Source organism: Mustela lutreola, chromosome 9, assembly GCF_030435805.1.
Source record: "Mustela lutreola isolate mMusLut2 chromosome 9, mMusLut2.pri, whole genome shotgun sequence".
Classification (NCBI taxonomy): Eukaryota; Metazoa; Chordata; class Mammalia; order Carnivora; family Mustelidae; genus Mustela; species Mustela lutreola.
The window spans coordinates 94910981-94936225 of NC_081298.1; the positions used below are offsets into that span (position 1 = coordinate 94910981).

The window sequence follows — 25245 nt, forward strand, 5'->3', positions numbered from 1 at the left end:
GGAGAGAGAGAGACGGGTAAAGAGAGCCAAAAAGAGCCAGAGAGGTCGCAAAAGAGGGCACAGGCGCTCGCCGCGGATTCGGTACCGATTCCTTCCGCAGCGCTCGGCTCCGCAGCGCTCGGCTCCGGGCTGCCCCGGACACGAAGGGCTGCAGGGTGCTGTCGCCTCACCGCCCCCCCTCCTACGCCCCCTCCCCACCTCGCCCAAGGGGGCCGGAACGGCGTCGGCGCGCGGGGGCTTTTCGGAGCAGTCGAGTGGAAAATAGACTTTAACCCGCTTTGTGGCTACAAGGGCGCCCGAAGCGCTCTCGCGGACCAGGGCTCCCGGCGCTCAGGCGGGCCACTCCCAAGACCCGGCCTGGAGTCCCTGCAGAGTCACGCGGCACGCGGAACCCCTGGCCTCGGGGCGTCGGCAGGCCCGACCTAGGTCTGCGCACTCGGCCGCGGCCGCGGCGTCCTCACTGACCTCGGCGGCGGCGAGGAAGCTGAGCGCGCTGCGGTCCCCTCCTCGCAGTGCGTTGGCAGGGTCCGGGTCGCAGCCTCCCCACCACTGCCCCGCGCCCTCCTAGGCCTCGGGGAGGTGTTTACTGCGGCCTGGAAGGCCCGGGTGAAAAAGTTTGCGGAGTACTGGTTCTCCTCTCCCACTCACCCCCAGGAAATTATTGCAAGAAATGGAAACCTGACGGAGCAGAGTCGTCCGAGGCTCCGCGGTCGCAGGTGGAAGGTGAGGGTCAGGGGAGGCCAGGAGGCCGCTGCGTTCCGGGGATGGCTGGTGTGTATTCTTGGAGACAGGGTCGACTTGCTCGGCCAGCTCCAGGTTAAGGCCCGAGGGTCGGGCCTGGCCCGGCCCGCCTGCACCTGAGCCCCACGACCAGAGAAGGCGAGGAAAGCAGCAGACCGCCCTGTGCTGAGGCCCGTCGTCCCGGTGCGAGCAGAGCACGGCCGCCGTGGTTGGGCCAAGGAGGTGCTTCCGAACCCAGATTTGCGGCTTGAGGTCTGCAAAGTGACCACTCCAGCAGCTCCTCTCGCGCTGTCCCCGGCCTGGCCCCTTGTGAAAAGAATTGGGCGTCCCCCTTTTTGGAGCTGTCCCCCGCAACCCTCAGAAAACGCGAAACCTCACGAGCAAGGCCTCGGCTTTCAGAACGCGGCCCAGGAGAAAGACGGTGGGTGAGCGGGAGGGTCCCCGAGATCCGGGGAGCAGTGACCTGGTTAGCAGAGAATGTATTTATCGGGCAAAAAAACCCACCCTCCCACCTTGCGCTCGGATCCAAGTTGCCTGAGAACTGAAACGACATCCCAGGATGAATTGGAGAGGGTTCAACTGAGTTACACATCGGGAAGTGGGGTTGGAGTTTCTCCGAAGCCCCAGGCCCCTCGGACGCCTTCTTGGGCTCCCGCGTGGGCTGAGACGGTTGGGACGATCGCCAGACTCAGCTAAAAGGGCAGAGACGCGAAGAGAAGCCCGTGGCGAGGGGAGAATTGGGGCTGGGGGGAGGCCTAGACAGCCCGGCAGAGGCTCCAGTCCGCTTTTTGCCTCCGACTGCTGGCTCCTTCCCCACCCGCCGTCCCTGGCCCCGCCCCGCCCCGCCCCCCACCTTGGGGCAGGTGAGCGGCGGCCAATGGGCGAGCGCGGGGCAGGTGCCGGCTAACTCGCGCCTCGCAGTACAGCGGCCGAAGCTGAGCTGGGCAGTACTGGGAGGACCAGGGGCGGGGGTCTGTCCTGGCTGGACTCGGGAGGGAGGGGGCCGGGCTCAGCCCCCAGGCCGTAGAGGCAGCTCGCAGCATCGCACGGAACCCGCGCCAGTGCCCGCGCCGGGAGCTGCCCGCTCGGCCCCAGAGGCCGGCGCGCCTAGCTGCGCGCGGTGGCCCGACTCCGCGTTCGCTCGCTCTCACGCCCCTCGCCTCACCGCGCCTGGCTCGCCTGCAGGGTCTGAGCGCGGGCGGGCGGGCGGGGGAGGTGAGGGGTGCTGGTGTGTGTGCATGTGCCTGGCTGGGTGCACACCCCGCACGGCGGCGGCGCCAGGACGCGGAGCGCTCCCCAGAGCCCGGCTGCCTCGCTCGGCTCTGGCGACCGCGACCATGTTCCAGCCCACAGCCAAGCGTGGCTTTACCATCGAGTCCTTGGTAGCCAAGGACGGCGGCACCGGCGGGGGCACTGGCGGCGGGGGCGCCGGCTCCCATCCCCTGGCGGCGGCCGCCTCGGAGGAGCCACTCCGGCCCACGGCGCTCAATTACCCTCACCCCGGCGCGGCCGAGGCGGCCTTCGTGAGCGGCTTCCCCGCCGCCGCCGCCGCCGCCGCCGCCGCCGCCGCGGGCGCCGGTCGCTCGCTGTACGGTGGGCCCGAGCTCGTGTTCCCCGAGGCCATGAACCACCCCGCGCTGACCGTGCACCCGGCGCACCAGCTGGGCGCCTCCCCGCTGCAGCCCCCGCACTCCTTCTTCGGCGCCCAGCACCGGGACCCTCTGCACTTCTACCCTTGGGTCCTGCGGAACCGCTTCTTCGGCCACCGCTTCCAGGGTGAGTGCCCATGCTGTGCCCGCTTAGGCGGCCGGCCAGCGCCGGCGCTGCGGTGGCGCGGGGGGGGGGGGGGGCTCGGGGGCGTGCGGGGCTGTTCAGAAGTTGTTGAAACAAGGCTGTGGGGGGCCGCAGAGGCCGATTCCCAAACCGGGAAGAGCCGCACCGAATCCGTTCGCGCTTCCGCGGCGTTGGGTTCCCTCCCAGAGAGCCAGGTTGGGACCTCCAGGCTTGCCCAGAAAATGGTGCGGGTTCGGACGCCAGACCCGGGCGCATCCCTGGAGCTTCTCCTGATCCTCCCCGCGGCCTGCCAGAATCTCTCGGTGCTGAGCCAGTCCCAGTCCAGAGAGCGCCGCGACCGCAGCGCCCGCCGCCCCCTCCCTCTGCGCGGGCTGGACCTGGGACCCTACTTCCCTCTCACATCCACCACCAATTCCCAGATATCCGCCCTCGCTGGCGCGTACCAGCGGGGCAAAGTCCACGCGCGTGCCCCGGGTCTAAGGAGAGAAGGGGCAGCGGGGAGGAGACACTGGAGAGTTAATGTTCCGTCGAGGAGTTCTCCACCGTCTTGGGGTGTTTCTCAACAACCTCGACCCGACTTTGTCGAGTCACAAGTGCCTCTCGGACCCAGGGTCGGGAAGGGTTGCAGTAGCAACCGGCTTCCATCGCCATGCGCCGACTCTGGGAGTCCACCCGGCGGCTGCGGGACCCAAGGCAGTCCTCCCAAGTAGGAGGGCGGGGGCTTTTAAGGTCGCAGGCTAGCCGAGCTCCCACGTCTTCACAGGGCAACGGGTTTGCTAATGAAGATCCCCCACTAGCCTTACAAACGCGCGCGCAGAGGAGCGCACACCACACACACACACACACACACACACACACACACACGTTTCCATTATCTGACTTTCCCGAAGGAAAGAGTTGCATTTGTTGGAGTTCGTTTTCTTCCTGGAATTTGTTAAAGTTTGTTTCTCTTTTCTTGCCTGTTTTTCTTTTTAAAGAATGACCTAATTTGTACAGTAATTGCTTAGTTTCCAGTTTAATTTTGTTAGTGTAGACCGGACTGGACCTCAGCCTTTTGAGGTTCCATGACTCAGAGCTAGGTAACCCGGCTTTTAGTGAAACCAATGAAAAGGATATGGCTAGAGCTTCGGCTGCCAACCTAATCTGAGGATAAACCGCGGTCTACACAAAGTAAACCAGATGCTTGGTACCATTATCTAGATAACAGAAGAAAAATGATCTTTTTTGAAGCTTTGGCTATAGCTGCTGAACTGTTTCATGGGAAGCTGCTTTCCAGGTCCAATTTGTCAATTTGCTTAGTCCCATCTGACAAGTAGATATTGACCCAGCAGATCCCAACAATATAAAAGGTTGTAATTACTTGAACAAGAATTTTTGTGGGCAGACTTGTTTCCCCTCAGATTTCAAAGATTTGCCTAAATCATGAGGTGGGGGAGGGAGTCTATGGTGTCAGCCGTTTTGGGCATGAAATCTGTCAATTACAACGATTGTTTATTGCTATAAATGATTGAAGTTTTATTCAAAACTAAGTAAACCATCTCGGTGCTCCTTGGGCCCAGCCCAGCCTGGGTCTCAAAACCTGCCACCCATGGGCCGATCTGAGAGTCGTGGCTATTTTTGAACTGTCGGGCCGGGGCAGTAGAAGGACCCGTGGTTAGGAGGCTGGTGCAAGGACAGGGGCTCTGAGGAGAGGGCAGAGCCGGTCCTAAGCCCTGGGGTCTCTGATCATCCGGAGAAGGCCTCCCCCGCTGAGCCCTCGGCTTCGGACCCGGCGCCCCACGCCCTCCTAGATGCTTTTCCCGCCTCTGGCCTCGTCCCTGCGGGCACGGGGGCGCCGGGGACAGCTCGCGACAGATCCAGCTCCGGCTCTGAGCATTCCCAGCCAATCGAGCCCACATGAATTCTCCGAAAAACCTCAGAAATTGCCGCGGCTCCCTGAGCCATCAGTCCCGGCGGGCACGTTGTCGAGTTGCAAAAACGGTTGAAATTTTCTCTTAAGAACCGTTTCTGGACGCGGAGATGGAGCCATGTGTGGCCGCATTTTTGAACTCGGAAATCCGTTGGACACGGAAGGACTTTGCCGACCTTGAGACGTTTCGGCTTTGGGTCGGGTCTTCGTCGCCGCGGCTTCATGCGCGGCCCGGCAGCTGTGAGCCTGGCGGTCCCAGCTGGGCCTCGGGGCTGCGGGCCGAGCCGTCCCAGGCCCTCCGGCGCCGCGTTTTCTAGAGAACCGGGTCTCTGCGATGCTCATTTCAGCCCCGTTTTAATGCAAGAAACGAAACCCTACACGAACGAAAAGGAACATGTCTGCGCTCCGTGCGCAGCGCGGGCCAGCGCTCGGGGAAGCGGCTTCTCGGCGGAGCGAGGCGGTGGAAGAGGAAGAGCCCACGGGGGATGGTCTGGATCAGGCGGCGGGATCCTGAAGCCCGTAGCCTTCGAGGCCTGAAGGGGAGGAGCCGGCGGAAACCGGGAATTGGCCGCACTTCGATGCCATTTCTCGGACGCAGGAACTTTCCAGGCCGGGAACGGCGTCTGGAGGGGGCCTGGGAAGCCCCAACCCTCAGGGATCCGCGTGGGTAATGGGCCGGTGCTTCAAAGGGCGCCTTTGTTTCGGCTGGAGGAGGGGGAATGAGGTTATCTCCGTTGCTTGGCCGGCCTCTCCCACTCGTCGCCCCAGGCTCCTCCGCCCAGCCCGCCGGCCCAGAGCTCCTGGCCGGCCGCGGCCTCTCCAGAAGAGAGTTCAGCGGCTAGCGCGGGCACTTCGGATCCTTTAGTTCCCACATCCGGCCACCTCAGTCCTGGGAGTCTCTCCTGCCAGTCCCTGCCTTCCCTGCATTGAGAGGCCGGAGAAAAATGGGGCGGGGTTCAGTTCCTCCTGGCTCCAGGGAAGCTGAAGTCATCCTTCCACTTTTCCACCTCTCCTTGTCTGAAACTGACTGCCCACTGCCAGAGGTGAGAACTACTGCAGGGAAACGGGCCACACTGGCCCCAGCCCCAAGCTTGTTCTGCTCTTGTGGTCCAGTTAAGGAAAACTGAAGCTGCGGTAGGAACTGTTGAGACCCTTAATGAGAGGGGCCCAGGAACTTAGGCACCTAAAGCATCACTCTATCCTTACAGAAACATAGAGCTATTTGATCAGTTTGTCTGGATAGTTAGTTTTGCACTAAACCCCCTCTCTCTTTCAGGAAAAAAAAAAAAAAAAAAAACCTTGCTTCTTTTGAAATCCAGTCTGTCATCACCTTTCAGTATACTGAGTCATTTTCCTGCCCCTTGCTTCTTCGTGGTTGGGTCAGATGGACCCCTGTGTTTCTGCCTGAAGGACACAGTCTATCTGCCCCAACAGTGCATGACAGTAAACCAAGCCTAGCTTTTCCTAAAATAGCCAGACTTGAGGCAAAGGGATGTGTGTATGGCACAAGGACAGAGTAAGCTTATTGCTTCCATCCTCCACTTTGGGTTTATGAAGACAAACACAGAGAAGTCCACCATGCAAGGGGCCAACACATACCCCCAGAATTACAAAACAACCATCAAACCATACACACCGAGGCAGACTGCAGTCCTGCTCTCCCAGCCACAGATTGTCCCTGACACCCCTGCAACCCATTCACTCCCATCTATAGGGTCTCTCCAGGCTGCCACCTCACTTTTGACAAGCCTGGGCCGATTGAGCTGCTGAGGCCAACACTGGAACTCTGGGATGAGCGAGGCCTTCTCCCTGCCCAGCTTATTTGTCCAGAGGCACAACTACTGTTGGGACTCCACCCAGGCTCAGAACCACACCGTGTGCTGAAGCAGTTTAACATCAGCAAGAAGGGTTTGCTTCCTACCCGCCCCTTCCACCTTTCTCTGGCCTATCACACTGGTACCCACTTAAGACTTTAATTCTTATTCCTACTTGGATCAGGCTCCTCCTTTCATTCCTTCTTACTCCTCTCTGCCAGACCACTTCCCTTGATCATCTATCCCCTCCACCACCACCAGTTAAACTTCCTTCATTCAGGCCTAACAGCCCTGGGCCTGCCTCCACCTTGAAGGGCCCACTGGGCAGAGCGTCCCCTTCCATCTCCCCAAGGTGTGATGCCACTCCCTTTTGTAGCTGCACAGATCCAGCCACTTGAAACGGGAAAGTGATTGTCAGGGGACTTCATTTCCCCTCTGGCAACCTTGTTCAGAACGGGAGAGGGGGTGGAAACCCAGCAATAAAAGTCACCTGTGTAAGCATCCAAAGCCCAAGGAGTTGGAGAAAGTAACACCAGTCAGTTTCCACCAGCAGAGGGACATGAACAGTTACCTGGAGAGTTTTAGCAATAGCATGTCCATGATGTGCCCTTACTTCCCTTACAGAGGTATTTCCAGAAATGGAAAATCTCAGCTGAGACACAAACAATTGCCTTAAACAAAACAACAGGTCAAACTGGGTAAAACCAGTGGGCCATTGCTGGAGAAATTCATTGGCCCAGTCAATTTCAACAACTAAACGTGTGAAAACATTCCATCTGGGGCTCTTCAATGTCAGTGGCTCGAGGGTACTGATATTTGCCCCTGCATGAGGACCCACGGGTGATGTCAGGGCCTGTTTCAAGTCTGAGAGCATATGCAACCAAGCCAGAGATTGCACGAAGACCTGGTGGGGGGTTTACTGAATGTGGGGTGGTAGGTGGAGGCTCATTTTGGCTTTTGTACTTCCTGACCTCACCACCCCGGGGGGCCTTATCCCACCCAGGGTCAGCCCCTCCTCCTGCTGGTAGGAGCTGAGTTCCCATGATGGCCAACACTTGCCAAGGGACAATTACACTCTTTGAAAATCCTGTATGGTAGATGGGAGAAAAAGACAGTAGGGAGGCTGGAGCATATATTTACACACGCCCATGCAGAAACCAATATATCTATATCTATATATATTAGAGAGAAAGATGACATCTAGATATTTATACACGTGTTTCTTCAGCACGGGACTATTCAGGGATGAAGCAAGGCCTTTTCCCACCGGAGAGCATTAGGAGTCTCCTGGGGGCAGTGAGCTTTACCTGAAGGCCTGGGGGAGAGATGAGGGGAAGGGGGAGGCAGAAGCCTGACCTTAGACCTTTAGGTGTTGCCTGGACATTGACCTAGTCGCTGGCCTATTTTTACCACTTGCAAGGTAGAGCCTGGGCCTGTTGGCAGGAATTTTCAGAGGGCTAGTGGCCTGAGCATTTAGCTGCAAGGGTGGTTTAAATAGGTGTGAAAAGAGAGTGCCTTGGGTCCCTGCAAGTTCCTGAAAATGTCTTTGGCATAAGGGTGGTGAGCAGCCTCACTGTTCCCCATATCACCTTCGTGACTCTCAGCCCTGTCCCTCCTCGTGTAGCAGGGCCAGGGGACAAAGGGAGCTAAGGGATTTTTCCTACCCCGGCCTCTTCGCTGCTCCAGGCGCCTCGCTAGGCCTGGGCCCTCCTCCTGGCCCATCTAGTGATCCGCTCCTCTGCTCCTTCAGGCCTCGGTCGACCGACGGGGTAGCTTCTCGAACCCTCAGGAAGTATGGGGGAGGAGAGAGGAGTGGACTTAAGGAAGGGGCGGCACAAGGGAAAGGGGAAAAGTGGGGGCGGGAGCCAAGAATTGGAGAGGGCAACGGAGCGCCGAGGGCGTTTGCGAGTGGGGCCAGAGGGCCGGGCTCGGCCGGCTCCCGAGGGCAGCCCGGCGGCCTGGCTGCGGCTCACGGCGCCCCTTCTCTCTGTCTGTACCTGCTGTGTTGCCGTCGGCGGCGCGGCCGCAGCGAGCGACGTGCCCCAGGACGGGCTGCTTCTGCACGGCCCCTTCGCGCGCAAGCCCAAGCGGATCCGCACGGCCTTTTCGCCCTCGCAGCTCCTGCGGCTGGAGCGCGCCTTCGAGAAGAACCACTACGTGGTGGGCGCCGAGCGGAAGCAGCTGGCCGGCAGCCTCAGCCTCTCGGAGACGCAGGTAATCACCACCCCGCCGGCCGGTGCTCAGACCGCGGGCCCAGGTGCAGGTGGGGGCGGGCAGGTGCAGGAGGGGCCCGGGGCTCACGCCCCCGCCTTCCCCGGAGCTCGGTCCCACTGAGTTCCAAAAGCCACCCCTAGCCCCCCTCCCCCGCGGCCCTCCGGCAAAACCTATCTCTAGAGCCCCTTCCCTCCCGCTGCGGTTAGCCTCGCCGAGGCCGCAGAACCTCTGTCAAGCTCTAAGGACCCACCAGGACTCTGGACTCAAACCACAGCCCAGCTTGCTCTCAAAGCTCACAGGAGGCGCCGGGTTCTCAGGAGGAGGCAGGGCCACGCCGCAGTCACTCCCGAGCTGTCCCAGTGTCCCCTGGAGCCGTTTCAGCCCTGTGGTTACTGCGGCTCTTCTCCCGCCTCTCCTCTGGGGTGCTCACGGTTTTGTGGGAGGCCCGGCCCTTTCCCACCCCCCCGCACCGGCTTTGCTGCTGTTCATGGGCCCAGTTGGCAGAGGCCTGGGCTGCCCACCAGCGGCTGTGGTGTGGGGAGAAAGCCCACGTGTCTTCAGGCTATAAACATCAAAAGCCGAGGAATCAGCCAGGAAGGGGCCAGCCCTGCTTGGGGTCGGAGGGGGGCGCTGATCTCTGCGCAGGCAGGCTGCTAGGGCTCTGGAAACTGGTGTTTGGGGCGCGCAGACATGGGAAGAAAGTGGGAATGGTGGAAAAGTAGATTCGGGGACTCAGGGACTGCGTTCAAACACTTGGAGGGCTGTTGAGTTGGGGAGGGAACACTCCGGTGGCGTTGGAGAGGTTTTGAACTGGGTGAAATTAGGGTAACCACGGAGTATTTTTGTAACTGATAGTTAAGAAAAGAAAAAAATTAAAGAACTAGATTAGAGTCCTATGGAGGCAGATTTGGGTTTATTGTAAGTGAAGACTTTGCCTTAAATAAATGCTGTGTGGAAGGACCGCCTGAGCTCTTGGTTCCTGGGAGTCCGATATAGCTGTAGGGGCTGGGTGCTGCCCTGGAGGCTGATTCAGTGTCTGGATGGGCCTTGGGAGATGGTACTCCCTTCCATCCCTCAAAGCTCCCAGATGTGCAAATGAGAGAATGCCGCTTGCTTGCCCGGGGGGCCCTCTGGCTTTTTATCATCCTCTCCCCATTTTTGATGGTCTGGCCCCTACTATCTTCCATCCTAGTGCCCTGAGTAGGTGTCTTGGGGGGAGGGGGACAGCCTGGAGTCTCCCGGGGAGTAGTGAAAATAGGAAGGGGGCCCAGTGGGGAATCCAGATCCTAAGTGCCTCCCCAGTCCCCCAGCAGACATCACTGGCTGGTCCTCACATTCTATTTTGGTTTCTATTGTCAAGACGTCTTATCTGTCTGATGCTCCATTTAATCACACATTACTCTCTCCTCTACTGAAGGGCCCATGCTTTTTCAGATTTGCTGGTTGGGCTGTTCTAACTGCAGAGCTAAAGCTTACAAAACAGCCAAGTTAATTTTTTTTAATGTTTAGAAGAAATATAAGCTAAAAAAATGAAGTTAATAAAATAATACCCCCGTTCCCTCCTGGCAAACAGTGTTTTAAAGTTGTCTAAAACAAGGTGTCAATTTATGAATGGTGTTTATAGTTAACATCATTTAAAAAGTATAAGTTATTAAATTTTAATTGCAGAAGTGTAAGAAAACAAAACGGTTTATAATCCTCCCACCCACAGATTAACACTTGTTGAAATAATGTCATTGTTTTTAAACTTTTAATTTTTTAGCTCAGTGAGGGCATTTTTAATTAACTTTCTTTCAAACCGAATCTAGCTGCCTGTTTGCTCCCCACAATGCCAGTTAGTAAATGTAATGATTGTTTCCTTCATTTTTGTTATGTTTCAAACACATTTAAAACAAAACTGGGTAGAATAATATAGTATATCCAGTTTAACTATCAAAACTCATGTCTAATCTCGTTCTATCTATAGATGAGCTGGTTTTAGCATATGGAAAAAAAAAAAAAAACCGCAGTAGAACTACGGGAGGCTTGAGCCTGAGAAACCATCCTGTAAAGGCTTCTCTTTTCAGGTGAGGACTGAGATAGAGAGATGGGGTGGGCAGAGCTCCCTAGGAGGACAGATTGGATTTTATTATCTGCCTCCTTTCTAATTGACTGTGTGACCTTGTATAAGTTACTCAATCTCTCTGAGCTCTAATTTTCTCATCTGGAAAATAGATTCTTTGAGGATTAAAGGCACGTAATAGGAATTCAAATAATATGAATTCTTATCCCCAGTCCTTCCCTTCCCTCTGTGTAAAGTAGTATATATATCAAGTTGGTTAGTGTTACAGTAAGCCCCTAGACTGGGCTTCCTGAATTAGTCTGGTGTTTCTTCTGCCATATCTGGTCTCCTTCACCATCATAGCTGTCTTTCTGTCCCTCTTGTAACTTATCATTTGGACTTGGGCTACCTAATTAATTATTCATCTTTCAGTATATACTGGGCAAGCCTACCTATCATTTCCAACTATTGGCTATTTGTCAAACACCCATCTCTGCCGTCAGTCCCCTGCCATCTATTTCTACTGTCAGTAACTACATTAACTACATTTGTCTCTAGGAGCTCTCCAATCCGTCCTGTACAGATAGCTGTTTTATATCTAGCCACATACTTCTCTGTCTGAGCTCCTTAAAATGCCTCTCCAAAGCTGGTTAATTTATACTTCCTATTTTCTGTTAATTACATTCTTCTTCCTCCTAACTAACACTAGCTCTCACCCAATTGTTTATTATTTCCTTATCATCTATTCTGTTTTATCTTCTGTATACCTACCATCCTTCTCAAGCTTCCCTCTATACAGATCTAGTTAGCTACTGACAGGGTATTTGCTTACCTATCATGTCATCTGCTCTGTCTTTGTCTTCTTTCTGGGCCTCAGTTGCTGTATCTGTAACATTTAATGAAATGAACTCCATGGTTCTTTCCAGCCCTGAGTTTCTGTCTCATCTATATTCTCCTCTGTATTTCTGTATCGTGCTCCCTCCAAGTTCTCAGAGCTCACAGTACCTCTCCAGTATATCATAATACGCATAGGATTGTGCTGCTGCGAAATTATCTACCACGTCCAAATGTCACTCTGTAGACTGGCTAGTTCCATCTCGCAAGGAAATCTCAACATACAGACTCCCGGGCCCCATTCAGGAGATTCTCTTAGAAGTTCCAGGATAGGATCCAGGAAATGTTTTTAAAACAGCTCTCTGGGTGATTCTGATGAACAACAGGCCAGCTTTGGGAGCCAAGGGTCAAGCCTTCCTGCTTCTCTCTATACCCTATAGGGTCCTGCTCAGTGACAAGCAAGGAGTCGATGCTCCATAAACATGTGTGGAATAAAGAGGCAAATTTCTGTGGATGGTACACATCTCCATGTGTTAATTTTTATCAGTCATTTCCCTTGCTTTCTGTAGTCACTGACACCTCCCTGTGTCTCTGTTTTCTATTCTTCCCTTGCACTTTATTTTAGATGTTCTAGTTTTATCCACTGGGTAAAACTCCTGGTAAGATTAAGGAAATCAGTGTGTGGGTCTTAATTTAGGGCTCAGGGGTCTCTGTATGCTCAAAGCTTTAGTATGGAGTGTTGGGAGGTGGGCAAGCTGAACTTCTTTGTCGGGGCAGGTTTGTATGTTTGGTGGAGTGTTGGGTATCTATGCAGGGAAGGCCACGGGTCAGTCCAGAGCATGGAGGCAGTGGTCCTGGGAGAGGGCTCGTTCTCCTTTCTGGCTCTGATCACTTGCTCCTCACTGCTGTGGCGCTGCTTTGGAGTCTGATCTGGATGACGGGGTGATGTCCTAAGCTTTAGTCCTGGTGGGGCAGACCCGGATTGGGGTCAGATCAGAGCTGTGAGTGGAAGTGAATGTGTGTGTGTTGTAATGGGTGTGTGTAACATGTATGTGCTACATTTTAGAGTACATGCAGGCAGTGTGATTGATGCCCAAAGTCAGGTGATATCACATATATGTGGCATGGAAGGCGGCTCGGGTGCTTATGTGCACGCGTGGGGGTGGCATGTTAGGTGTATGGGGAAGGAGTCCAGGCTGATCAGCCGGTCAGTGTTTCCAGCTGCCCCTCTTGCTCTGAAGTGTTCAGCAGGTGCTTCTTCACCTTCTCTGGCTTTGAGTTCAGTTGAGCTGTGACAAAGGGGTGCAGAAATGGAGTCCTCGGCCTTGGAGATTTGTGATGGGGGGAAATTGTAAAGTATGCACGCTGGCAGAATATGCACAAGGAGTGACTAGAGTCTCCTTGAAGTCACAGCTGTGGGATGAGGGAAGTGAGGGGAGACCTGCAGGGGTGGAATGGTCCCAGAAGACCTCAGGCCCAGAAAGTTTGGAGGGATGCACAGGGTTCTACATTGGTGGGAAGGAAGGGGAGGGTTTGACGTGGGTGGATTAAGATGCAGCAGGAGGTGTCAAGTCTGGCTACCATCCTGGGGCCCAAGAACAGGTGGGGAGGTCTCAGAAGGAAAGAGTGTCTGATTACCTGCCTGTGGGTTTTTCCCTCTGGGGCATTGGTAAGGAGACTTCTTGGGGTCCATTCCTGCTCTGAAAAACTCTGCTTTTAAATGTTTGTTTGTTTTAATTTTATTTGACAGACAGAGATCACAAGTAGGCAGAGAGGCAGGCAGAGAGAGAGGGAAGTAGGCTCCCTGCTGAGCAGAGAGCCCAATGCGGGGCTCGATCCCAGGACCGTGGGATCATGACCTGAGCCAAAGGCAGAGGCTTTAACCCACTGAGCCACCCAGATGTCCCTGAAAAACTCTGCTTTTGAGATGATGGTTGAGAAGGAGATATCCAAATGCCTTGAATTCTAGGGAAGTTCAAGAGACATTTGTTACTAGCTCACTGTCGGTTCTGAGATGGACTCATCTCTTCTCCAGGTCTTGGTTCTTTTCCAAGAATTTCTGCATCACCCAAGTTCCAGAGTCCAGTGGGAGGCAGTATAGGGCAGGGGAGGTGAGGGAGACTGGAGTAGTCCCTAGGGCCTAGTCCTAAGGAGGCAGATGACTCTGTGATGTCTTTCTGAGAGTGAGGGCAAGCATCCAGATGATCTGGCAGAGGAGGAGGCAGGAAGGCTTAGGACGAGTTGGGCTGTGGTTGACGAAGAGTCAGAGGTGACCTCCCTCAGTTTGGTAGGCCTAGCATGGCATTGGGCTTGACCCTGAGAGTAGGAGTAGCTCTTATGATCAAATAATAGGAAATGGATCCCCAGCAGAGAGGGCTATTACTTTGATAGGGTGTTTGAATACCTTGTGGACAAGTATTCTCCTGAATATAGGCAGGCAGGAGCCACAGACTCCTCCATTTGGGATTGGCTAAAGTTGGGGACCACTGGAAATGAAGGGATCCAAATCTGGGTCATTCAAATAGCAGGTTACTCAAAACTAAAGTGAAATAATTGGCCGGAGCTGTAGTTTGCTTGTGTGTTAGTTCCTTCGTCCATTCATTTGCTCATCAATACATGCACACCTTCATTCATTAATGTTACATACATCAGTCGGTCCTCTGTTAACGCACGCATGCGTTCATTCATTCCTCCACAGCACCTTCCTCATCCTGTTTGACTCATGCTGACCCCTGTGCCTCCCAACAGTAAGTCTCCCTCCCTCCCCCAGATTCTCCCTAGAAGTGGTTAACCCAGTCCACAACATGGAGAATTAAGAATTGACCCTATTGTAGAAGTGTCCACTGAACTATGCCTAAAAAGAATCCCATCTCTCCAGCCATCGCACTTCCCAAACCGCTTTTCTGATTAGACCCCAATCCCTCCACCACTGATTTTCTCGGGCTCTCCATGTCTGGCTGAGGCACCTCTTGCCCAGAGCACAGGGCCAGGTACTTCACCTGTGGCCAGCTTGCTGAACAGACCAGCACGTGCCCATGGGGATGCCAGTCCACACTATTACACTGCTTTGGTTCTCTAGGTTCCCACCGCCTGATAAGGAGACAGAGGTTTGAGAAATAAATGAATGCACTGCTGGGGTCCCTGGTGCTGACACAGGGAAAGTTACTCGGGAAGCACAGACAGGCAGCAGGGCAGTCCCAGTCCAGGAACATCTGAGCAGGCTTTTGAAGGCTAAGCAAGAGTACTCCAGGCAGGGAAACTCATGTAAACGTGGAGAAGCTTGGAAGGATCTGGCTTCTCTGAAACACTGAGGCAGTTGGTGAGATGGGGTCTTGGGAGGCCACAAGGAACCTCTCTCCAAACCCATAGGAGTCACAGATTGGGGAGGGGTTTCTTCAGCCAACATCCCAATGGTGTCCGGGGCCAGTGTGCGGGTATGGTGGGGAAGCGGGTACAGAATAAATACAGCTTCGTAAAGCTAGCCCTCAGAGCGGAACGCACACTGCATGACCTGGTTCCTTTCTAGGGCCTCTGTCCTCCAGGGAGAGGGCTCTGGGGTGTCCCCAGATCGCCCCGCTGGATTCCGGGGTAATGTCATTCTGGCCTCCTACTACACTCAGAGCCCAGTTCTTTTTCTTTTTTCTAAGAAAAAAAATAACTCCTAATTGTTATCAGTAATGCATCAAGGAAAAGACAAAAAGTGGGAAGAAGAAAGAAATGTCACCCACACTTTAAGTACATTTCCTTCTAGTCTTTTTTCCCCATGCATAGATTTTGTTTTCCCGTGGTTGTGATCACACTGTGCCCAAACCGTATCCTGCCCTTTTCACTGACATTATTAAGTCATAAGCAGCCCCCTGTTATTACAGTCTTTGTAAACAGCATCTGGTCACTCAGCCTAAGGCTGTTCACAAGATAGCCAGTCTGCCTTAGGAGACAGTTTACCTCCCTGTTTCTAGAAAGCTGCCTCCTTGACCCTGGTCGTTTTCATGGAGAAAATATTCAGGATGCCCTTTCATTTGGGTGGGCCAGGAAAGGTGGCTCTTGCCAGAAAATGTACCGTGTGCCTGGAGTTCCACCATTGAGGACTTTCCTTCTTCGGGCCAGTGTTGTGGGGTGAGCGTAGCAGGCTGGGTCCATCCCACTCCAGACAAGTCTCCTTCCCGAAAGGACCCTTGGAGTGTGTGTGGGAGAGAGAAGATGCAGAAAGGGGCCAGCTGTCCTGCTGTTGCCCAGAGCTTCCCCAATTGCCCCATCCCTCTGCTGGGCTCACTTAGCCCTTGGCCAGCCCTACGGGCCCTCGATAATGCCATTCAGGTTCCGCATCCAGGCCTCCCCAGCACTCACCCAACCTCCTGGCTGGCGTAGTGGGCTCTCGGATGGGGGGCGAGGGCAGTCAGGGGTGAGAAGCAGCTGTGCTGAGATCCACCCAGAGCCCAGCCTGCCCTGTACCCCAGAAAGGTGGTTATGGGATCTAGAAGTCTTGCCCCCAGAGCATCTACCATTTTCCTTTGTCTGTCTGAGGTGAGACAGGCAGGCGGTGGGTTTGCCCCCTGCCTTAGAGACAGGGAAGAAGCTCCTCCCTCCCTTACTGTATCCACTGAGGCCAGGGGCCTCATTTCTTCCTATCCCTAGCTCCATGACCCCCGCCCCCGCCCGCCACCCGTGCTCTAAAATTAAAGGGCAGAGTCTCCCTGGGAAGAGGGAGCTGTTAGGGGAAGCCTTGGACTGGATGGGCTCCATGAAGCAGACAGGGGGCCGTGCCTGGGAAGCATGAAGGCAGAGCATCTTGGGCAGGAAACTGCTTTCTGTGCCCTGACACAAGGCCTGCTTTTGGCCCAACACTGCCTTGTTTTATAGCTACAGCCTGTGCTTTTCCACCATTCTTGGAGTGGGTCGTCTTCTGAGGATGGCCCCTGTCCCCACCCAGGGTTCCAGGATCTTCCCTCAGCATTCCCTGCTGCTGCCAAAACCAAATATTCTCACCATCATTCCACACACATGACCTCCCACTCACCACCGGCAGGGACACCAGGGGTCTCCCAGCGGCAGCCAGCAGCACCTGCTGGCTTTGTAAATGAGCTCTCATTTTCAGGAAACCATCCATGTCTCTGCCATCTCTGTGTCACCTCCCCCAGGGACCCTTGGGAGCAAAAGCCCAGGAAGTGCCCTGGAGCTGCAAAGCCGCCAGAAAAACATCTTTCCTACAGATGAGGGGCGTAAGCCCAGAACAGGGAAGAAACTTAGCAAAGGATCTGTGCTCAGGCCCACTTTCGCCATCTCTGAGGATGGGGGTGGGCGGGTGATGGCCTGGCTCTGCAAGGCCAGGAGGAGCGGACAGACTGAGTGAGGCTTCCTCCACCATCTTGAGCACTAGGTCTAGTTAGGGAGCCCTCCTTGATTGTGCGTAAGAGAATGTTAAAGGCTGTATCCTGGACACTGAGCAAATGCTGGGGAGGTGGGAGAAGTGAGGGGTGAGGAGAGATATGGCTAAATCTGGGGTAGCTTCCTGGAGGAGGTGAGCTTAGCATTGTTTACCTGTCCCTCCAAGGCCCCCCCCCCCAGCCACGATCACAGAGGACAGCTATTGGCTTTTGAACCCTCCCCTTGTCAGGACTCTCACTGCCTGACACAGAAGCAGGGGGCCCTCTCTGTTTAAGAGGAGCTCATTTCTGTATCCTGTGGTTTCTCCTGTGTAACCTGTTCCTATATTTGGATGGGCTGCAGAGGCCAGTGCTTCAGGGGCAAGAAGTTTAGAGCACTGGCCCCAATCGGGCTGCAGACACCCCTATGTCTAAGGAGGAGGCATCATTAGTGGGTTTCAGACCACCATGAGTAGCTGCCCCCCGAGGGAGCAGCCATCCACCTGCCCAGCTCGACCTCTGATGTGGGGTGGGGGGAATTCCGCCTGACCTTGTTCACAGGGTCCTCTGGAGAAGCTGATTGACCTAGTTAGTTGACCTAGTGTTAGTTGGAACCTTGAGTGGCAGGGTATGTGACCCTAGGAGTACTCTGGCTGTCCTGGGCACCGCTCTTGGAGTGGACATCACCTCCTGGTTATTAGCCATGTCCACTCTGCCTCATTGTGTTGCAAAGAGCACAGGGTGGCTGGGGGTGGGGGTACATCAGGGCCACAGGCGCTCATCAGGACTCATGCAATGGCTTTTTATACATTCGCCTACTCACTCTTTACCTCCACCTCGTGAAAGAGTGATTATTATGTCTTCCTAGAAACGAGTAGGGACCCAGGCCTGCCGGGCTCCAGAGCCTGGCTTCTTCCCCTCTGCTGTGCTGTGGCTACAGGACGCTCGGCAGCTCCGTGATTGCTCCTTGCCCTCTGCGAGAGGGACTGGAAGATGGCCCCATCTTGGCCCCATGTGTCCTCTCCCTGCCCCACCTCATTCACATCTGGAAGCGTAGTCTTTCAGATCCAGCAGGCAGCACCTGGCCAGAGGAGAGGACCCTGGCCTTGGTTTCCCCATCTGGCTCCCAGCTCAGCCTGGGCACTGAGACCCCAGGAGCTGCTCTGGGAGCCTCCTGGGTGTTTCTTACTTCTGCCCCTCCCTCCCTGGCCCAGGTGAAGGTGTGGTTCCAGAACCGGAGGACAAAGTACAAGCGGCAGAAGCTGGAGGAAGAGGGGCCTGAGTCTGAGCAGAAGAAGAAGGGCTCCCACCACATCAACCGGTGGCGCATCGCCACGAAGCAGGCCAACGGGGAGGACATCGACGTCACCTCCAATGACTAGGGTGGGCAGCCACGGATCCACGAGAGCAGAGCATCTGCTCGCTGCTGGCCAGGGCCCCCAGGTGGGCCCAGCTGGACTCTGGCCGCTCCCCCGCCAGGCTTCGGGGAGGCCTCGAGCCACGGCCTCGCAGGGCTTGGAGCCTGGGGCCACTGCTGACAGAGGGACAAGAAATGGGCTGGCTGAGGCCTGGGACTCCTCCACCATCTCCTCAGAGAGCCCGCCTGCCTGGACAGGCCGCCGGCCACAGCAGCCTCCCAGCCACTCTCCACTTCTCTGATCTCCTGTTTGTTTTGATGCGTTTCTGTTTTAATTTATTTTCCAGGCACCCACTGTAGTTCTTAGTGATTCCCTTGTATCTCCCTTCCCTATGGGAATAATAAAAGTCTCTCTCTTAATGACATGGGCATCCAGCTCCACCCCCCAGAGCCTGTGAGCCGGGGGGGGGGGGGGGTGGATTCGGGCTCTGGGGACCAGTGGGGACGGGCAGAGCAAGGCTGTACAGCACCTGGGAGCCTGGGGCGGGGCCCGGGAGACTCAACCCATTACCTTTTCTCCTCTGATGGTGGTCCACCCTGATCCTGAACTCCAGCTCTAGAGAAAGGGAAACTGAGGCTAGACGTGGGGAAAGATCAACCTGTGTCTTAAGGGAGGCTAACTACGCTCAGGCCTTTCCAAGGTTATGGAGCAGTGGCAAGCAGGAGCAGGTGGCTTAGGGGAGAGACAGAATATGCCCATTTCTGCGTGCTGAGAGATGCATGTACTGAGAGATGCTGGGGGCTCCCTCAAGTGAGGGGACACTGGGAGTGAAAGGGAGTACTGGGGGCTGGGGGCAGAGTACCATTCACAGAAGCTGACCATCCCAGGCCCCGCTGGGACACTCATCCGTTCCCAGAGCACCCCTCCCCTCCCAACCCCCGCACCATGCAGAGGAAAGCTTCCGAGATGGGGCATAAGGCTGAGCCCACCACCTGTCCCCAAGGACGCAGGGCCTCTAGCTGGGAAAGAGCAACAGGGCAGGGCTCGACTGAGCTCTTTAGTCCACCTGCCCTTCTGCTCGTCTGCTAGCCTTTCCTCCTGTCACAATTCCTTCATCTTTAAAACGCAAGACCTGTATTCCTAACAACCTTGCCCTTACGACATCCAGACCTGTCTCCGCTTCTTCACCTCCCGTGTGCTCCCCAACCCTCTGCCTGTGCTGATGACATCACCAATCACTGATTACCAGCACCCCTGGGGCAAACTCAGCTGCCACCTGTTCAGCTTTACTTACACCGTTCTCTTCTGGCTGTTCCCTCCTTGACTCCCACACCCCTGCCTTCATTTCAGTGCCTCTGACACTGTCACCTGCCCCTCCGTCCTCCTGTCTTGTCCTTGCCTCGTCGGCCCTATCCTCATCAGGGCCGGTCCTTGTGCCTCCTGCCTCTTCACTGTGCCCTGCCCCTGGGGCTTCACGCCTATGTCTGGAACTTCTCCTGGCTCGCCGGACTCCCTCCAGCTGACCCCTGCCAAGCTGCAGACCCACCAAGCCTGCTGCCCACATCTGCTGCCTCCAGGCCCCCTGGCACCTCGAATCCAACACATTCACCACTGACTCATCTCCCCACCAGTTCTTCAGGGCTGCCCACTTTGGCAAACAGCCAAGGTTTCTTCTACCGTGGGAAGCAGTGCCCATGGCTCCCAGGGCTTGGGGAGAGGAGGGAAGGGAAGGAGTGGTAGGCCTAATGAGGTTTGTGTGGATGTCAAAGAGGAGGTCGCTCCACACTGTGGCTAGCACACAGGACTGTGCCATGCCCATCCTAGGCCCCCCGCTCTACCCCGACTTCTTTCCCAGCCTTGGCCTCTCCTACCTCACTCCTGGTGCCCTCTACTTCAGTCTTGCCCGTCATCCCTGTCCCCCAGTAAGCCATGGGTTTCGCCTGTGCTGTGCCTTTACTTGTGTTTCTCTGGGCTCCTGGAATGTGCTGGGGGCTTGATCAATGTTGACGTCCATGTTGAAGACCTGCTGCCTGGGGCACATGCAGGGGTCCAAGCACAGAAGGTCCTTTTGCTGGGACTGTCAGCATCTCGCTTGGGTCCGGTCAATGCTAGAAACCAAAGGGCTTTCTCCCATCCCAATGGCCCTCCCCACCCCCTCCACCAGGAAACACACTCCTTACATCTCAAACGTCCTAACCTCAAGGTGGCATTTAACCTCTGGGGAGCACGTACACCCCAGTGGGGTGAGGTGGAGAAGGGGAGGCGTCTTTTTGGCACCGGTGGGGGCAGAGGAATGGGAGAACTGTTCCTCTCCAGATTCTCTCACTTGGTGGGGGAGGGGGTGCGTGAGGATCACAGCAGAGCCGCCCCTGTCATCCAGATAAAGGACTGGAAAGGACCCAAGGAAACCTGCCAATCTTCCTAGGCCAGGCCCGTGAGGGGCGGGGCGGGAGTCCCCACCGCACTCCCATCCATCCCCCGTGTTGTGCCTCTCCCTGCAGACGGTAAATATTGGTGTTGTGACTTCATTAATAAAGGCTTCTGTGAGCCTGAAAAACATGGAATCAGGATGAACTATTTTCTGAGCTGCCGGCTTGCCAGGTTTGCTAATTTGGGAGTTTTTGGGCCCTCTCCAGGGAACAAACCAAAGTTTCTCTCGAAGAGACACAGATGCAGCCGGGAAGGGGAGAAGAAGCCGAGGAATGACGCTCCCGTCCCTCCCTCGACTGCTCCTTGCTCTTGGAGATCGGGGCCCTGCAGGTGGACAGGTGGACAGGGGCTACTTGGCTTGGCTTTCCCCGAAGGAGCCTGGCACTGTCATGTCCCCTCAGCTGGGCTGGCCTCCCAGGCCCTGCAGGGTCAAATGGCTGAGACACTGACAAGAGGCAACCCCATGCTGCATGGGGTTAAGTGGAGGGAACTCGGGGCGGCCGTTCTTAATTCTCAGGGCCCGAGCCACGTGTCTCCGCTTCAGGGAACGATCTTTACGCTCTCGGTGTCCATGGAACTTTACGAGATTAGCCCCCACAGCTCTGTAGCCGCAGGGCTCGTGCTCTTGGCGTCCCTGCACTCGGGTTTTCACCAGCTCCTCCTCAGGGGCGCCGTGATTGCCTCCAGTGGGGCTCCCCAGAACCGGGGCCCAGTGAGCTGGGTTCTGCCCAGGAGGGAGCCAGGCGGGGGTGGGGGTTGGGGCCCAGGCCTCTGCGGGAGCCCCTGCTCCCGGGCAGCCCTGCAGGGGGAGGGGCAGGGAGGCCAGCAGGCTGAGTGGTGCAGGCCCAGCCAGCTTTCCTGTCAGACAGGCGCTGCCAATGCGGAGCCAGACATCGGGAACAGGTTTAACCAATTACCCGAGCGCCCCATCTGCTGTCTGGGGTGTGTGTGAGGGTGAGTGCATGTGAGGGTGTCTGGGAGTGTCTGGGAGGGCTGTGGGCGTGTGTGCGCGAGTGTGACTGTGTGGGTGTGTGTGGGCGTGCGGTGGTGCACGTGGGCGGGGTGTGCCACCTGTCCCAGTCGTACCCCCTCATTTGTCAGGCTGTGGCCACCGGCTTATGGCCTTCCTGTCTCCCCAAGACCTGGGGAGGCATTCGCTCCATGAATGACCCACCCAGCGCCCCAGGCCCGCACTCCCTACTCCCCTCATCACCACTCTTGCTCCCAGGGCTTAGGAGAGACCCCGGAATCACACCTTCTCTCAAATCGCACATTCGGATGTCCTTTTCCTACCAGACCCCATGTTCTTCCTGCTCACTCGCTCAATTTTCTTCTACATCGACACTTTGACCTTCTCACAGGCCGCTCCTGGCTGGCAAAAATCACAAACTTTCTTGAACCTGTTTCCCCGTCTGCCCTTGCAGCTGAATCTGTGAGGACATCAGGCAAGAGCGCTGGATGGCACCCCTTGAAGTCCAAGGTCCCCGCCTCCGTTTAGGCCTCACCCCTGTTAATAAACCCACTCCTCTTCTCCACAGGGGTGTCTCAAACAGTCACCCTTCTCCCCAAACCTCTTTTCCTGCTTACCCTCAACAGGAGACCTTATTTCCATCTCTAGAGGGAAATGAGAAGCTCTGGAAGTGAACACCTTCATATCAATCGGGGGCCAAGAAGAGAGAGGTGGTCTCTTCAAATGGGGCAGTCTGAGGAGAGTTGGATGAAGGAACAATTCACAAATGCTAGGAACCCAGCAATGTATGTTGTAGTGCCCCAAGGCTAACGACAATGGCCCACAGCCCTGGGACCAGAAAAGGCAGGGGCAGGAGCAGTTATCAGAACCTGAGAGGACAGATGGAGGGAGATGGCCCCAGACAGGAGCTGTGGTCTTCAGTAGCGGGGGCTGAAGGAGGCAGGAGAGGCCATGGGAGTGAATCCCCCAGGTCACTCTCCTCAAATCCTTCACTGGGGACTCCCAATCAGAGGAGCCAGATGGCAAGTCCATACAAGTCAGCCTCCCAGGACAGAGAGGGGGTGGAGAGTGGTGCAATGTGGATCTGGAAGGGCCAGGCAAGCTAGCCTCTCACCCCCCAGCCTCCACCACCACCACCCAGCCCATCCTCTCCACCTCCTTCCTGTTACCCGAGACCCTTCTCTCCTACCGGCTCGCCCTTCTCCTCTCTGGGGGCCTCACTTCTCTCTCCCCCCTCCCCAGGTTCCTCTTCTCTCACCCGTTACTGTCCACATGCCCGAGTCTTCCTTCTAATGCCTTCCCTTGGCCCTACATGGTGTTGCAGCCATTGTCATGTCTCAACGCCCAGCTCACAGCCCACTTTCACTTCTTGGAAATTCTTTGTTTTACAAGTTACGGTACACTGGCAGCCAGTCAGAGTCCTACTAACTTCTCAGCCCATGGAGATCTGGCTTTTGCCTGACCACACTCCACTGAGACTATTCTTTCCAGGTCCTTCCGGGGCATACGCTGTGTGTGCCTCTTCTGTCATCTCCAGCACTTGTTCAGTATGTGGACACCCCCCCCCCCACACACACACACTGGAAGCATCCTCATCTCTTATCCTCTGGGATCCCACGTTCTCCTCACACTTCCTTTTACCCCAGCATTATTAACGGGCCGGGGGCTCTCAGGACAAACACCACAGGCGGGCGGCTTAAATGACAGGAATTTATTTTCTCACGGTTCCAGAGGCTAGACGTCTGAGCTCAAAGTGCCAGCAAGGTTGATTTCTCCTGCAGCTTCTTTTCTTGGCTTGAAGATGGCTATCTTCATGTTCACGCGGAGTTTCCCTCTATGGGTGTCTGTGTCTGAATTTCCACTTCTTACACGGTCACCAGTCACATCGGATTAGGAGCCGCCCTCATGAACTTGTTGTACCTTAACTATCTCTCTAAAGATCCTACCTCTGAATCCAGTCACATTCTGAGGTACTGGGGGCTGAGGCGTCAACATTTGAATTTAGGGAGACACAATTCAGCCCATAACACCCTTCTTGTGGCTGAACTGCTTAGCAGCCTTCTGTCTCTGGCTGGGCCTCAGAGGGACTCCTCAAGGTTCCATCCCAAGTCTCCCTCTTCTCACCCCATGTATTCCCCCTGGGTGGTTGCTGCTGTTCCTTTAGCTCTAGGTGCTCTCAATAAATGGCTAACAAGCCAAACTACGTATCTAGTTCCCACCTGGCTCCTGAGCTCCCAACAAGCACACCCAACCGTATCCTGACATCTGGACCTGGGTCTCTCACAGGAACTTCTAATAACAAACGCATAGATTTGTTCTTCCTTTTCTGTCCCTTAGCTCTGAGAAATGGCACCATGGTCTATGTCCTCAGCTGTCTGAGCCAGGAAGCTGGGGCCATCTCTGACTTCTCTCTGCCATCAGTCACCAAGATCTGAGCTGAGCTCTTCATTCTCTCCATCCCTGTTCCACCACCTGGTCTAGGCTCCATCTTCCCCCACCTTGACTCTCTGCTGGTTTCCCCAGGAGTCTTGCCTGTGTCCATGACCCACTCTACTCTGTTGTCGGATGAATCCACTTCTCTACTTAAAGCCTCCAGTGACTGCCAGCTGGCCCACTTCTACCTCCAGTGTCTTGTCTTGCCCCCTATTCCCCAACACTGAGCTTGCAGTTCACCCCTGGACTGAGCGAAGCCCCTGATGTACTGTCCCTCCCTCCGCCATGCTTATCTGTGAAGAGGAAAACCGGCTCGGGTGGCCAGAGACTGCGAGCAGCCTTCTTTCCTCTCCTCCTCACTGGATCTGTTTGGCGTTCTCAAGGGGGGCACCTGGTGCCTCTGTCTGCCAGCCATTTATCTACCTTCCCTTTCTCCTTCCTTCCCTTTACCCTCCCACAAGGCCCAGGGAACTGGGGTGTGGGGCCCCCGTCCTTGACAGGAAGGAGCCAGGCTCTGAGCTTAGACGACATTGCCAACAGCTACGTTGGAGTGGGGCATGAGAAGTGAATGGACATTTTTCAGCCACTGCCCTCAGAGACACCTGGCATTGCAGGGAAGCAAGGGCACATGGGAGTTAGTCCTATTGGGAGTGGCTGCGATTTTCCCGTTTAAGGGGCTAATCAGTGGTGAGATGGCAGGAGCGGCAGCAGCTGTGGGGGGCTGAGGGAGCTCCATTCTGAAAATGACCCTGGGCCTTGAGAAAGCCTCACTCATCACTGGCTTCATCCCATAGCATTCTGACCCTCCTAACCATGGCCTGAGTGGGAGGAGGGAGGCCTTAGGGGCCAGTAGGTGGGGAATGGGGCCAGGGGAAGCCACATTCCTGGAGTGTTAATGATCTCCGGGCTGGGCAGGAGCTGAGCCCCCAAACCAGCTAAAAACAACAAACAGCTCCCAGGAGGGATTTGTGTCTGTCCTGAGAGTCAAGGATTTCCGCTGCTCCCCCTACCCCTCCCAAATGGGGGCTGTGGCCAGTGGGGCTCTTCCACAAAGAAATTCCCCAGAGACCAGAAGCCCCGTGACCTAGAAGTATCGCTTTGAGAACAGACCCCACCCCCACCCCTTTCTCTCCTCCCACTCGCCTAGGGAGGCCCAGTGCCCAGGTGAGGGAAGGCAGCCGCCTTCCTGACACTTGGGAGGCATAAGAGAAGAATCTGGGTGCCTTCCTCACCTGGTCTCTCCAGTCCTTACACCAGCCCAGCAAGTGATGCTGTTCTTGACATTTTATGGCTAAGGACACCATGGCTCTGCTAGAGAACATGTTCCGTGAACATGTGATGGAA

The 25245-nt window shown here is 55.7% G+C and overlaps 1 protein-coding gene across 2 annotated transcripts; it reads left to right on the plus strand.

Annotated features, from left to right (window-relative positions):
- The first annotated feature begins 733 nt into the window (after window positions 1-733).
- Window positions 734-18487, plus strand: EMX1 (empty spiracles homeobox 1). Of its 2 annotated transcripts, none has more exons than XM_059188045.1 (3): window positions 734-2517; window positions 8288-8472; window positions 10439-10597. In XM_059188045.1, the coding sequence occupies exons 1-3, from the start codon at window positions 1980-1982 to the stop codon at window positions 10451-10453; spliced, it is 738 nt and encodes a 245-aa protein (XP_059044028.1). In that variant the 5' UTR covers window positions 734-1979; the 3' UTR covers window positions 10454-10597. The 2 variants fall into 2 exon arrangements, with proteins under 2 accessions (XP_059044028.1, XP_059044027.1); XM_059188044.1 differs by lacking the exon at window positions 10439-10597 and adding an exon at window positions 17925-18487 and having other exon boundaries at window positions 735-2517.
- The last annotated feature ends 6758 nt before the right edge of the window (window positions 18488-25245 follow it).

What these genes read in the sequence shown, in the direction of transcription:
- EMX1 (XM_059188044.1), top strand. Translation starts at nt 1,980, where the DNA reads ATGTGCCTGGCTGGGTGCACACCCCGCACGGCGGCGGCGCCAGGACGC. An exon ending in CTTCGGCCACCGCTTCCAGG is followed by an intron (nt 2,518 to 8,287) that starts GTGAGTGCCCAT and finishes GCGCGGCCGCAG; the next exon opens with CGAGCGACGTGCCCCAGGAC. An exon ending in TCAGCCTCTCGGAGACGCAG is followed by an intron (nt 8,473 to 17,924) that starts GTAATCACCACC and finishes TCCCTGGCCCAG; the next exon opens with GTGAAGGTGTGGTTCCAGAA.